The sequence below is a fragment of the Meriones unguiculatus genome, chromosome 4, assembly GCF_030254825.1.
Source record: "Meriones unguiculatus strain TT.TT164.6M chromosome 4, Bangor_MerUng_6.1, whole genome shotgun sequence".
Lineage (NCBI taxonomy): Eukaryota > Metazoa > Chordata > Mammalia > Rodentia > Muridae > Meriones > Meriones unguiculatus.
The window spans coordinates 46,077,195-46,091,100 of NC_083352.1; the positions used below are offsets into that span (position 1 = coordinate 46,077,195).

General features: G+C 39.6%; 1 protein-coding gene across 1 annotated transcript; it reads right to left on the minus strand.

Moving 5' to 3' along the window:
• Positions 1-1,106: 1,106 nt before the first annotated feature.
• On the minus strand, positions 1,107-12,032 carry Spcs3 (signal peptidase complex subunit 3). Its single transcript, XM_060381785.1, has 5 exons — positions 11,770-12,032; positions 10,210-10,285; positions 7,676-7,750; positions 5,804-5,919; positions 1,107-4,073 (listed from the first exon to the last, which is right to left on the minus strand). The coding sequence occupies exons 1-5, from the start codon at positions 11,910-11,912 to the stop codon at positions 3,941-3,943; spliced, it is 543 nt and encodes a 180-aa protein (XP_060237768.1). The 5' UTR covers positions 11,913-12,032; the 3' UTR covers positions 1,107-3,940.
• Between the last annotated feature and the right edge of the window lie 1,874 nt (positions 12,033-13,906).

Below are 13,906 nucleotides of genomic sequence, written 5' to 3' on the forward strand. Positions count from 1 at the left end.
TCACACATCAGTATTGAATGCGGGTACTTTGCTTTAATGCTTTCCCAGGAAAAAAAAAAAAAGAGGACAGGAAGTGTGAAGCAAAGCTTCTAAGGAGCAAAAGCTGTACTGGTTCCAGGGACTCTGGGGTAGGTGAAAACAAAATAGTTCAAAGGCTCTTAATACTCAATAATAGAAATTACAATCCTCTCAACTCACTGATTTTGTTTTGATGGAGCAATTCTGTTTTGTCTAGGTTCATTGACAAATGTTCCTTCTGAGAAACTCTTGAGATAAATAAAGAATTGAGAAGTATCACACCTCAGTAGAATCAGTGCTGTGAGGTGGACCAAGTCTGGGTTAGTATGTCCACAGCTTGCAGCTCAGGAAATACACTGGGCCTTCAAAGCGCTATAAAGCAGGAGTCATTTCTTCAGAGCTGTATCTAACATGCAACTGGACTACTTTACTTGTCTTAGAGCTTTGTACTGTTTCCTTAATTACCTTTGTCCCAAGCCACTTTGGTTGGGTTGCTGTTTTTCTTTCTTTTTTTTTTTTGAGACAAGGTTTCTCTGTGTAACCTTGGCTGTCCTTCCTGGACTTACACTGTAGACCAGGCTGGCCTCAAACTAATGGAGATCTTGCCTGCCTCTGACTCCCTGAGTGCTAGGGTGACAGGAGTGCCCTACTACGTTCAGCTCACAGCCACTTTCAATTAACTACCTTACCATAAAAACCTGCGACAAAGCCATGACAGAACCTGAAGCACCACCACCATAGTACAACTGAGCTTGGACAGAAACCAGTGAGAGTTAAAAGGGGGGGGGGGAGGTGCACAGACAGAGTGTACCTACGTCAGTGTCATATTAGATACAAGCACTTCATCACCAATATTTATTTGGCACCTGCCTATCAACTGCAAGACACTGTGTAAGATACAAGCACAAATCTAACAGCCTGCCATTACAGGACTTACAGTCTAGTATGGGAACACACAACCTTTGGAAACATTCTGGGTTTATTGGACCACCAGAGCCTGGCCACACACTCCTTCCTCAAATCTGAAGTGCACACAACCTGGTTTCCTTTTAGTTTAACATCTCCAAAAAAACACAGAAATCTTGGAAGTCTTTAAAATGCATACTTTTACTCAGAAAAAAAAAATCACCGTTATTAGAAAAATGTTGAATATTTATTATAGTTAAGAAAGTCTTTGCACATATATATTCAGCATTTTCATGGACTATTTTCCTGTGAATTTATTTTTGGAAGCAAACAACTTCTCAAATAGCATAAAAACTATAAAATAACTTTTGAAACATACATTTTTGAACCACTGGCAGTCTTGTGGGTACACAGGCTTGCTACTGAAATCTAGAGCTGCTTTTCAAATAGATGTTTGCTTACAATCAGAGGTCACAGCTACGAGGTCAAAGTATCAGAAAGCAGAATCTCCATTAACCAGTACCAGCCTCCATTCAAAGCTTTAATTCTTAAAGCACATTTCTTCACATAAATAACTGGCTAGCCAGACCACTGAAGAACTGTAAAATAATTACCAGAAAAGATATTCAAACCAAACAGTTTTCCTATTGTATTCTTAACAGTTTCAGCATAAGGACACTAAATGCAATGAAAAGGTATAAAGTAGGCAGGTGAGGCTGTTTCTAGGTGAGAATGAAAGGGACATGCTGAGCACTACATTTTAAAGTTCATTTCTAACTGTAACATTTCACTAAAATTCTTGCAAATATCCTCTTTTCACAGAATTAACTGTGGGTTCAGACTAACTGACCACCTCACTTTGTTAAAATCTGAAGCACCAAGTCTTTGCAGAGATCTGACAGGACTTCTCTAAAGTACTAAGACTAGAGATGGTTATCAAACATATAAACTTTGTAGGATGTAGAATTATTACAAACTAAGTCCTGCATACATGCAATCAAGTTCCTGAGAAACAGGGCTAGTGGCATGCTGGAGCAGCCATATGCTGAGCTGCTCCCTTAGTCTGGAAAAGCAAAGACCTTTGTCACACTGTGCTAGCTGGGCTTTCCTTGTTTTCCTGACCAAACTCCTCAAATTGAGCTTTCCAACTAGTAATTCTAAATAATATTGGTGCTAGTTATTAATCTGTGCTGGAGTAACAGATCCACTCATCAAAGAAGTATACTGAACTATAAACCAAACTGAGGTTTAGCTTCAATGCTACAGGCTTGTCATGGCTTCCTTAAGCAGGACACACCCAGATATTCTAAGCTTTGACACTTGCAGATTTTACACAACTATTATTTATTCAATGTATAAAGCTCAATTTGTAGGCATAAAATATACCAGAAGCTTATTTCACTATGAACTCTGTGCTAATCTTTGCATCATCTCCATGACTTCAGATGACTAAAGTGATTTACTGCTCATGATCTGCTGAGCAGAAGAAAACATTTCATTGATTTGTACCATAGTAAAGATCATTTTATAGATGAAGAAACAAAGATCCTGAAATGGGCCTTTGACCTTTCTGTTGGTCTGAAAACCTCACTCACATAGATTTGTAAGAACTGTACCACCCCATAGAGAGCTGTTAAAATGAGTATCATTGAACAGAGATACACTTCACATGAGGTAATAGAACAAATGCTAATTTATGCTATTGCTAGTAAACAGCCCTTTTAGGTTATTGGGGATGTACTTACAGTGTCTGTTCTTGCATTAAATAGCCCATTTTCAGCTGCTATACCTCTGAGGGTACTTATCACTGCAGAAGATATATTTCTTGTCAAATATAACTATATATTCACTCAATTATAATGTATTTTATCTCTAAATTATTTTACAAACCTATGTAGTTTTAACATGGGTAAAAATGAATATTCACAAACAAAAATATCACTATGTAAGGTGTTGGCTGCTGGAAAATTACTTTCATACTTTATCATTCCTAGAAGGAATGCAAAAGTAAAAAAAAAAAAACTACAATAAAATTAGATGAGTGTGATCAATGTGTACACTGAGGTATGAGAGAACTCCACTGCCTACTCTTTAGTAGGGTGCAAGTCAGTAAGTTTCTGGGTTTCAGTTTCTTCACCTGCAAAGAACTAACATTTGCACAATCTGCCTCATTATGAGTACTCAAGACAACATTCAAACATGAGAGAATTTTGAAAATGGAAATGCACACCACAAATATTCTTATTATTCCAACTGTTAAAATATGAAGCTAAGAAAACTGTAACTAATTACAGAGGCATGTTCAGTGGGACAAATTCAATTCAGGAGGCAATCCATGCAAACATTTTCAACTTTCAAAGGCTGAAAATTTACACAGAGATATACAAAGGAAAATTCTGAAAACACTAAAAGACACACATTTGGTTGGGTTAAACTTTATAATGAGCCTGCTAGATTTTTACAGCATCAAAGAGGTCCTTAGTTTTTATTGCGGAAAGCTGCTACTCACCTAAGGAAAACAGGAGTGGGAATTTCTAAAACAAGGGAAATAAAATTCTACCACTGTGCTCTTTTGTAAACCAGACTTCAAAGAACCATATTAATGTGTGCAGTAATCTGACAAACACTAAAAGATAAAAGTTCATGTCTAAGTCACAACCACTGTCAACTTGCATGAACATAAAACATATAATGCATCTAGAGACACCTGAAACGTCACCAGCCATGTATGTTCACTTTATAAGCCTTAAGATATTGCAAATGAAAGAATTGTTTCAAACCTAGTTCTTCCTGCACAGTTGCCTCACTCTTTTACTACTCTTCTGGCAGCCCTTTTATTTGTTTGCAAAACTAAGCTTAAGCAGCCCCTACCTTTTACTTCAGCTATGTTTTTTTGGTGTTTGCCTTTCTTACATCAAAACAAAAAGAAAAAAGTAACCAAAAACAAATGAAGAAACAGGGAAGAGATGAGATGCAATCCATCACGTATAAAAATATTTTTCAAATTCAGAATAATTTAGTAACTCTTAGTTATTTCGTATGTATCTGGAAATGGGACAGATACATGTCCTGATCCTGTCACAAGAGGTAGAATTCCAGCGTTTGGTACAACGTTCCAGGATAACGTCAAAGTGACATTCCTGTTTCCCCTACAAAAAGACATAACAAAGGTTAGCAGACTTTATCACTCAACAAAAACTTTAAATTAACTGCATTTATAACCAGCTATTTCTAACAGACGAAACAGAACAATTTCTTCATGCCATTTGAAATACACAGACAGCACTAGAAGACATCAATCAGCATTACATTCACAGCCTAAATGACCAACCTAAACTCACAGCTACAATTAATTATCAACAAGAAAGCTTACATGAATAGAATACAATGAAAAGAAAATGAGCCTCATGCTAGGTAGGACTCAGAAGGCAATAATCTGAAATCTAATTCTGCCTTTATTAAGAGGTGAAAACTCCAGCAGATCAAAATCTATCATAATCGAAATTCTTTATTTGCAAGTACAAAGGTGTGGTTAGTCAAATTAGCTCTTTTCCTAAAGCTTTTCTTATAAACCATAAAAGGTCAAAATGACCTGAGCTCTTGACCATTGATCATTCTGATGTCCTCTTTTTGTGAAAAGTAAACTGAAATTTGGAAAAGAAAAGAAACTCAGAGAAGCAACACTAGAAACCTAGGTATCAGCACAAGACCCACCACACTGCTTCCTCATGCAGGCTGCCCCAACTTGAGTTTAGACCTTTATCTTAACAGTGGCAACCTCCTACTTACAAGAAAACCTGCTTCATATACACCCAACAGTAAAAGCTATTGTATGGGTTAGTTTTGTGTAAACTGAGGACCCCCTTCAGAATGTCAGGTAGATAAACTTATGGGGAGCATTTTTTGATTAGTGAGACGTAGGAGGGCTCAGCCCACTGTGGGTATTGCCATCCCTGGGCAGGTTTTCCTGGGGTGTATAAGAAAACACTCTGAGGAGCCAGGCTTGGTGGCACACGCTTTTAATCCCAGCACTCTGGGAGGCAGAGGCTGGGAGATCACTGTGAGTACAAGACCAGCCTGGTCTACAAAGGGAGTCCAGGACACCAAGACTACACAGAAAAACCTTATCTCAAAAAACAAAAGAAAAGAAAAAAGAAAAGAAAGGAGGGAGGAAGAGAGGGAGGGAAAGAAGGGAAGGAAGAAAAGAATGAAGGGAAGGGAAGAAAGAAGGGAGAGAGGAAAGAGGGAGGGAGGAAGCAAGGGAGGGACAGAGGAAGAGAAAGAAAGAAAGAAAGAAAGAAAGAAAGAAAGAAAGAAAGAAAGAAAGAAAGAAAGAGCAAGAAAGCAAGCATTTAGGAAGCTAAAAAGAGGCATTCTTCTATGGTCTGTCTCTGCCTCAGTTCTTGCCTTCGATTCCCCTAAAGATGAACTGTAACCTGGTAACCAAATAAAGCCTTTCTTCTCCAGTTGATTTGCTTATGGTGTTTTTATCTTCTCAACAGAAAGCAAACTATGACAGCTCTGGACTATTATTGTGACTACTGCATTTAGCATTACTAGAGAAATGATTACTATGACAGATAACAAATTTTTATCTTTCCTCAGGCTTTCAGCTGAGTTAAAAATACACAAACACTTCTCTCCCAAATTGTTTTACTAATATTGTTAACACCTCCCCCTTCCCTAGTTCTGTCACTCCTCCCTTCTTTCCTGTCTTGAAAGTTGAACCAAATTCTGCGCATGCCAGGCAACTGTTCTGCCACTGGGCTATTAATACCCTAGACACAATATTTTTTTTCTTTTAAAAAAAAACCCACATTTCATCTATCTCTTAGCAATCTTACTTTAAAAATGTTAAAAATGACAAGGAGTCACTCACTTGAGACCATTTCCATCGTCAAAGAAAAAATATTTTGTCTTCATATCTTTCAGGAGCAGCTTCGGATTATCACCTCTCAAAACAATCTTGTCCCAAAGGACAACTTGGTTCAAAGCCTGCAGGAATTGAAAATAATTAGATAACTTATCAGAAACATTATCACTTCAGATTCAAAGACTAAATAAATAAACAAAAAGCAGGACAACTGAATCCAAATGTATTATTTATTCACCAAAGCAATAATATAATTCCAAATTAATGTTAACTTACTGGTTTTACTGAGGTAAAACAGAATTAAAAATTACATATACTCCCCATAAAAGTAACATTGATCCTCGTAACTTTTGAATACCTATTCAATAGTGTTTATGTACAGAAGCTATTCTTATATTCTTTGAAGAACAGCTTTTTCTATTTTTAAAATGCATTTTGATTATTTCCTTTAACCCTTTAAGGTTTCTTTCAATTTTTGTTCTTTATTTTTGGCTTAATGTTTTTATACTTATTTTTTGTTAATTATTTATTACAATTTATTCACTCTGTATCCCAGCTATAGCCTTCTCATTTTGATGATTTTTTTTAAAATGCAGATATCAAAACTCTTATTTTGAAGAAAAGCCTTTTCTGCTATATTTAAAACATTTTGCTGATTTTACAGCTCCCTCACCCCAGTATGACCTATATGTTAATGAAATACCTGGCATAAAATATATCTACCAATAATGAGTACATAATGCTGTTTGACTGTTCCCCGCTAATACAGGTCAAATAAAATATAGACCCACCTTTAATTACAAATTACCTAACATCTTAGTTAGGTTTCTCCCTTGCTGTGAAGAGATATCATACAAAGGCAATTCTTACAAGAAAAACATTTGGGGCTGGAGAAATGGCTTAGCAGTTAAGAGCATTGGCTGATCTTCCAAAGAACCCTGGTTCAATTCCTAGCACCTACATGGCAGCTCACAACTGTCTGGTCTGCAACTCAAATTCTAGCGGATCAACTCCCTCATGCAACAGCAAATGTACATGAAAAAAAAATAATTAAAAAAGAAAAACATTCAATTGGAGTGGCTTAAAATTTCAGAGTTTTAGTCCATTATCATCATGGTGGAAAGCATGGCAGCTTACAGACAGACATGGTGCTAGATGAGCCCAGAATTGTACATCTTAATCTAAAGGCAGCAGAATGAGACTTGATTCACACTAGGCTTGGGCGTAGGAGACCTCAAAGCCCAATTTCCACAGTGACACATTTCACCTAAGAGGGCCACACCTCCTTCAGTAAGGCCACACTTCCTAATAGTGCCACTCCCTATGGTCAAGCATTCAAACACTTGAATCCATGGCTCATACTTATTCAAACCACACTTACCTACACTGATGAAAAACACAGAATTGCTTTGGCAAAAACAACAAAGAAGCAATGTTTTATTTGTATGTATCTCAATTTGATGTATTAAGCCACTCCATACTTTTTAGTATGCGCACTACAAGAGAAGCTAAGGCAATCAAGCAATATTTTATTGTAGTAGCATGCACATCTTTCTGGACCCTATAATGCTTGAGAGCTATAGGATATAGACAGTATAAACAGGCTTCTGCAGGGAAGACAGCTTTCCTCACTGTAGCCATCTCTCCATTAGTTTGACTTTTTTGTTGCTTTCTTTTTTAAACTAAGCTATGCAAGTCAGATATTTTGAATATATAAAAATTTATATTCTTGGGCCAGTAGGAAGACTCAGTAGGTCCAATCCCTGGAATCCTTAAGGTAGGAAAGAACTGACTCTCCAATAAGTAATTTTTTTAAAAAATTATATCCATTCATAAGAAATAATGTTTACAAAGAAACTATTATAATTAGATACTTACATTATTTTTTGTTGAATATTCTGCTGATAAATAAAGAAATAACTGCTTAACATTCCAATCAAATATATTCTCTAGATGTAAACAAATTAAGGACTGTAAAGATTCCAAAGCAGCACACAACTTTCAAACAGATTTTTTTTTAAACATCAATATCAACATGAACAATGAAACATAATAAAACAAGTAGTCCAGAAATGTACCAAATCACTAATTTAAAAGAAAAACACAGGATATTGTAAAATCTAGCCCATTCCAAAAGGGTGTATGTGTGTGTGTTTGTGTCAGGAGAGGCTACCATCCTCCCAGCTCCTGCAAACATAACTGACTCACATATTTATTAAATATATATATATATATATATATATAGACATTAGACACTGAACCGTTAATTCTGTCCACTAAGTTCAAAAGAGTGAGGACTTAGTCTTTCACAGAAAACCAATCCCAGTGGGGCTTCAGAGCAGAACCAATCACCACCACTCAAAGCAGCAACATACACATGTACCCTGAGCTCAAGTACAGCACTCCACACAAGTTAATGTGGCTACAGGTCAGTACAGATCACACTGTCTCAGAGGGGTGTGTGTGTGTGTGTGTGTGTGTGTGTGTGTGCGCGTGTAGGGGTCTTTGGTAGAAGTGAAGGCACACTAACATGGTTCCACTCATCTTAGAGAGGTGCACTCACCAGAATGAACTACAATACTACAGCACAACTGCGAAGTGAGCTAACATGAGGATCTTAATATTATATGTAAATTATTAATTTTATGATGTGTATCTACATATTGATAGTTACAAGCTTATAATAATCTAGTTTTAAAATATTCCCACTACAAGTTATTGCTCAGAATTGAGAAGACATCTTCAGCAGTTCCTTACAAAACAAAAGGGACAATTTCAAATATAAGGAGCACATTAAGAAAATCTGAACAAGCTGGTTGTGATGCAAACACATTTAATCCCAGCACTCGGGGAGGGAGAGCTAGCCTGGTCTACAGAGTACAAGGCTAAGTCTAGGACAGCCAAAGCTACACAGAGAAACAAAAACAGAAAAAGAAAGAAAAAGAAAAATCTGAACAAATTATAATTTGATTGATAATGTATAAACACAGTAGTCAACTGTGTCCTGGAATTTTCCGACCCTCCGATCTTGACCCCTCCTCCAGAATGACGGGATTACAGGCAAGCCCCACAAGCCCTATTTATGCAGTGCTTGGGACTGAACCCAGGACTTCATGCACACTACACAAGAACTCTACCAAATGAGCTATACTCCCAGTGGCTTAATGTCATTTTCTAGAATACAAATTACTATTTTCATTTATGTCTAAACTTCTTAGCTAAGATTTTAAAAGTGGGATGAACATTTACAAACGAATTTATCTTAAGATTTTTTTTTCTACAGTATCTCTATTTCTAAAAAGAGCACATTTTAAACTAATTCCTACTCTATAACTGAATGCAAAATTTTGCTTCATTAAAAACTGCAAATAGCTGGAAGGTGGTGCATGCCTTTAATCCCAGCACCTGGAAGGCAGAGGTAGACGGATCTCTGTAAATTTGAGGCCAGCCTCGTCTACAGAGTGAGTTCTAGAACACCTAAGGCTACAGAGAGAAACCCTATCTCAAAAAACACACTGGCTGGAGAGATGGCTTAGAGGTTAAGAGTACTGGCTACTCTTCCAGAAGTCCTAAGTTCAATTCCCAGCAACCACATGGTGGGTTACAACCATCTATAATGAGGTCTGGTGCCTCTTCTGGTGTACAGGCATATATGTAGGCAGCAGAACATTGTATACTCAGTACATAAATAAATCTAAAAACAAAACAAAACAAAAAACATGACTACCAAAAACCAAACAAACAAAAAACTACAAATAATTTCAGGGTGAACAGACCTATGTTTTGGTCAGCTGCTTTATATAACAGTTGCCACAACCAATACTACTACTACTAATAATAAATAATATTCTGCCAGGATTATATAACCTGTGGCCCTAAAGAGACAAAGGTGGCCAAGTGGATGAGTTTCTGAAGACAGAAAAACAAGATAAAGAAAAAATAACTCATCATCACTGATCACAGTAGACTCACTAAGATTTCTCTGGCTCTAAAGACGCTAAAAGGCTGACACACTTTAGCACCATCACTTTGATAAAAAGCCTTTTGAACCACTATAGATGCAATTTCTTTTTAAACATACAGGTTGTTTTCTCTCATAAGAGATGAAGGATTATTTGTGACAGAAAATGGACTATATCCAGGCAGGCTGAACTCTGGAGAGCTTTTCCTTCTTTAACCATGATTTAACTTTATCTTCTCTTTCCTAGAGTCAAATTAATGTTTACATGAAGAAGTCACACAAGTACTTCCTAAGTCTCTAGTTTTCTTAAAGTGTGAACAAGGAAATACCAACACTGATAAAAATAACAGGCTGTGGTAGTCAACAGTCACACTCACTCTTCCCCAAACTTTTACACATGCATCTAATTTCAAAAATACAGAAAAGGCAATAAAATATTTTATTGAAGGATATCTGCAGTTATATCAAATGTGATGAATCCCAGGTCACTTCTTTCTCTAGGACCAGTGAAGTCTTCTACGTTTTTTCTAGAAGTAAAGATAAAAGTTTTACTATGCCTCATGGTAACACACAAAATTTAGACAATTTAAAACAGCCAGAGATAATTGTGTGCAGAAGTAAAACAGAAATTCTACAAAGAAATAGTAAATTTGAGAAACCTTTTGTTTGGAAATAAGTAAATACTATAATTCAATACAAGAGAAGGTAGTCAGGTATTTTCATATGCCTAAGGAGAACCTCTGAGAAAACCCAAGGGAAGAGAACAAAAAGAAAGAAAGAAAAAAAGAAAGGAAGGAAGGAAGGAAGGAAGGAAGGAAGGAAGGAAGGAAGGAAGGAAGAGAAAAGAAAAGAAAGAAAGGAAAAGAAGAGAAAAGAAAAAGAAAAAAGAAAATGCAAATATGTTATGCAGACTGAGTGAAAGAAGAGTGGCCAAAGTGATGTGGAATACAGCTCTTCATGAGTGCATACCATATGTCAGAGACAGTGCCTTTTCCACAATTATCTTAAATCCATACAACAATCCTTCCACTTTCTTCACTTTTAACAAATGTTAACACCCAGAAGGGCAAGAAACTTGTTTAAGATCACCACCAAGGTTTAAAATGCTTCAAGTTTGTGTAGGCCATCACAGAACTGAAAGCGATGGCAGGGCTGGCATCTAAAACCACACCTATTTAAATCACCAGCAGCACCTAACAAAAAACAGTATAGGAAAATTTACAAATCAAAAGCAGCAGCCGTAGTAGAGGGGGGACACTTGCTGGTGATTTTGTCAAAGAGTAAACTATGCTAAAGAACCGGGCAGATTATACAAGACCTCACAGAGAGAGCAAACATTAAAAACAGTTCTAAAGCAAGAGGGACCGAAAATGGAGGGAAATGCTATAAATAAAACAGGCAAGTCATTCTGAAATTCCATTTTTAGTGTCCCCAGAGATGTATCCAGGTTGCTGGCTAAAGAATGACAATAAAAATAAGAGAGCGCTGTACCCAAAGTTTAAACCCTTTCAGCGCACCCCGCCCACAGTTCCATCCGAACTTCAAGGCAGCTAGTGCAAGTAGTGTGTCCAGAAGGAGGCACGGCGGAACGCGTAAAGATACTGTCAGAGAGACCCAACAGTGACCGGACAAGACACCAGAGCCCCCCGAGCGGCTTCAGCCTCCGGAACAGCAACGCCACGGGGACCTAGGCCGGGTTGCCCGCGGGCTGGCCGCGGAGCCCACGGCTGCTCGCCGGAGGGAAAGGCGCCAGGCGGAAGCGCGGGTGTGGGTGTGCTGTTGTGTTGCTCCCTCATTGGCCGGGGCGGGTGAGGGACGTCAGGAACAGGAAGGACGGGGAGCGCTGACCCAGGCCACTCGGGATTTGGAGGGCGAGCCCGGGAGCCGGGCGCGGAGGGCTGGGGTCCGGAGGCCACGGCGACGTGTGTCCGCGCGACCGCCGGGCCCGCGCGCACTCGCCGACACACGCAGACACACACCCCGGCGGCCCCGCCCGGCCGGCCGCACTCACAGCATGATCCGCGAGACGTGCAGCCGCACCGGGACACTCCGGTCTTTGAAGGCGGTAGTGATGAAGCAGCCGAAGGTGAGCGCCGCCATCACGCTCAGCGAGAAGGCGAACAGCGAGTTCGCGCGCGACAGCACGGTGTTCATCGCGACGGACGGTCTTCCCTCGGTAGCCCCGGCTCCCCGACTCCCGGACCCAGGCTCCGGTTCCCGCGACACACCAGTCCCTCCCACCCGCGCTCCCGGCGCTCGCGTTCCGGGGGCGCGCGCCGCTGCCCCGCCCCCTTTCCGGTCCTCCGAGCGGCGCGCGCACGCTCCCGCCCAGTGGGACACACCCACAGCGCGGCCGTGCGCGCGCTAGAAGGCGGGGCTCTTGGGCAGTCCGCCAATCAACAACGAGCACGACAGACCCGCCTCCTCCACGGATGGCTTCTTCCGTGGTTCCTCGTTTTGTAGCGGGAGCCAGTTCGCCTTCAGTTAAGCTTATGGGGACTGGGGCGCCTTTAAGCGTTCTTGTGACAGTCACTTTCGGAACGCGTGGTCCTAGCTTCCCTCTTTCTAAGCTGATATATTAGAACATTTTTAGAAAGGTGGTAAAAATTTAGGTCCCTAACTAGCAGTCAGGAGCACCAGCATTGCTATGCTTTTGCTGCCTGCCACCACCCTTAGTCTAATTACTGTTGCTTTGCTTTCAACAGAGAACAGAAGTTTCTCTTAGGTTATGTGTGTTCCTACCACAATTCCAAATGTTTGCACTTAAACAAAATAGGTTGTTGTACAAAATAGGTCTATCTGTTGTAGACCAGGAACGAACTACTCAGTAATAAGTTGGGGATATTAGAGAAGAATCTACATCCACTAGTTTAGTAAATCAGCATAATTCTTAAAACCATCTAAGTATTTGTCCTTAAACCCACAGATAAGTGTAGTCTTCACCCCTCATCAAGGAAGCCTCTCTTTGCGACAGATGAAGAGTACTAGGGAAAACCACAACCAATCAAGTGTACAGTTGTGGAGCCCTGTCCCAGTGAATACATCTACAAAGCACTCTAGCTGCTAAAGCCCAATGGAACATTGCAGAGAGGGGAAGGAAACATTGTGAAAGCTACAAGATCAGGGAGTTAGCTATGAGATTATGTCTCCTAGTAATGTCAGAAGCTATACCGATAAAGTCTCACCACATGACTGACTAATATCAGCTGAACACGGATGACACCAGTGAACATGTCAAAAGGGAAAGGGAAAGAGGCCAGAGAATTAAAAATTAGGTTTCTTGGGTTACTGAGCTAAAAAAATTTAAAACATATCAGGCCAGTTAACCTTGCTGCTTCTAGGCAGATCCAGCCAACTGTAGGGAAGAGCTGGCCTTGCTGCTCGTTAGAGATACCATTGCCAGGAAACCTGCCCAGATGATCCCCCAACTCGTTCCAACTCTACCTTTGCTCCTGCAAATAGCACAGATTACTTGAGGCTGGCTTTCCTCACCCCCAAGAGAGAGAACAAAGAAAGGTGGAACCATTCATGGTTTTGGGACCTACCCACAACAAAGTGTTTCTGAAATGTAACCTCCCCATTTCTGTTTTAACCACTAGAAGCTTTCTAGGCTGGAATCCCTTTGCTTTGGGTGCCCTGGGAGTGACTGGGACCTACAGATCACCCACCATTCAGAGCTCCAGGCTCTTGGTTGGATACCAATGCTGTGGTGTCTGTGAGAGTTCCAGCTCGAGCTGCAAATAAAGATCCTCATGTGTTTTGCAACAGACTCAACTCCTAGTGGTCTTTTGGGGGTCTCAAGAATCAAGCATAACAAGGCCTCAAACCCACACAAGAACTACAGGCATGTGAGGAATTCTAGGAGTAGGAAAAAGTCTACTCCTCTTACTCCTAGAAGAGTACACTAATTGGTTACCCAAAACTACCTGCCCAGCTCTGAAATCATACAGACTCAGCAGGTTATATTTAGAAATATCTGTATATACATATATATGTGCATGTGATAACAATGAATGAAAAAATAAACCATGATTTTGAAAGAAAGCAAGGAGGGGTATGCAGTAGGATATTGAAGAAGGAAACTGTAGAGATAAATGTTGTAATTATATTATAATTTTGGAGCTTTTTAAAAAATAATCTTGGATGTA

Bases quoted from the DNA above. Each gene is read 5' to 3' on its own strand.
- Spcs3 (XM_060381785.1), bottom strand. From the start codon at position 11,912: ATGAACACCGTGCTGTCGCGCGCGAACTCGCTGTTCGCCTTCTCGCTG. The intron at 10,286-11,769 runs GTGAGTGCGGCC...CTTTACTTCTAG, and splicing joins CACGTCTCGCGGATCATGCT to AAAAAACGTAGAAGACTTCA. The intron at 4,074-5,803 runs GTGAGTGACTCC...GTCTTTTTGTAG, and splicing joins GACGATGGAAATGGTCTCAA to GGGAAACAGGAATGTCACTT.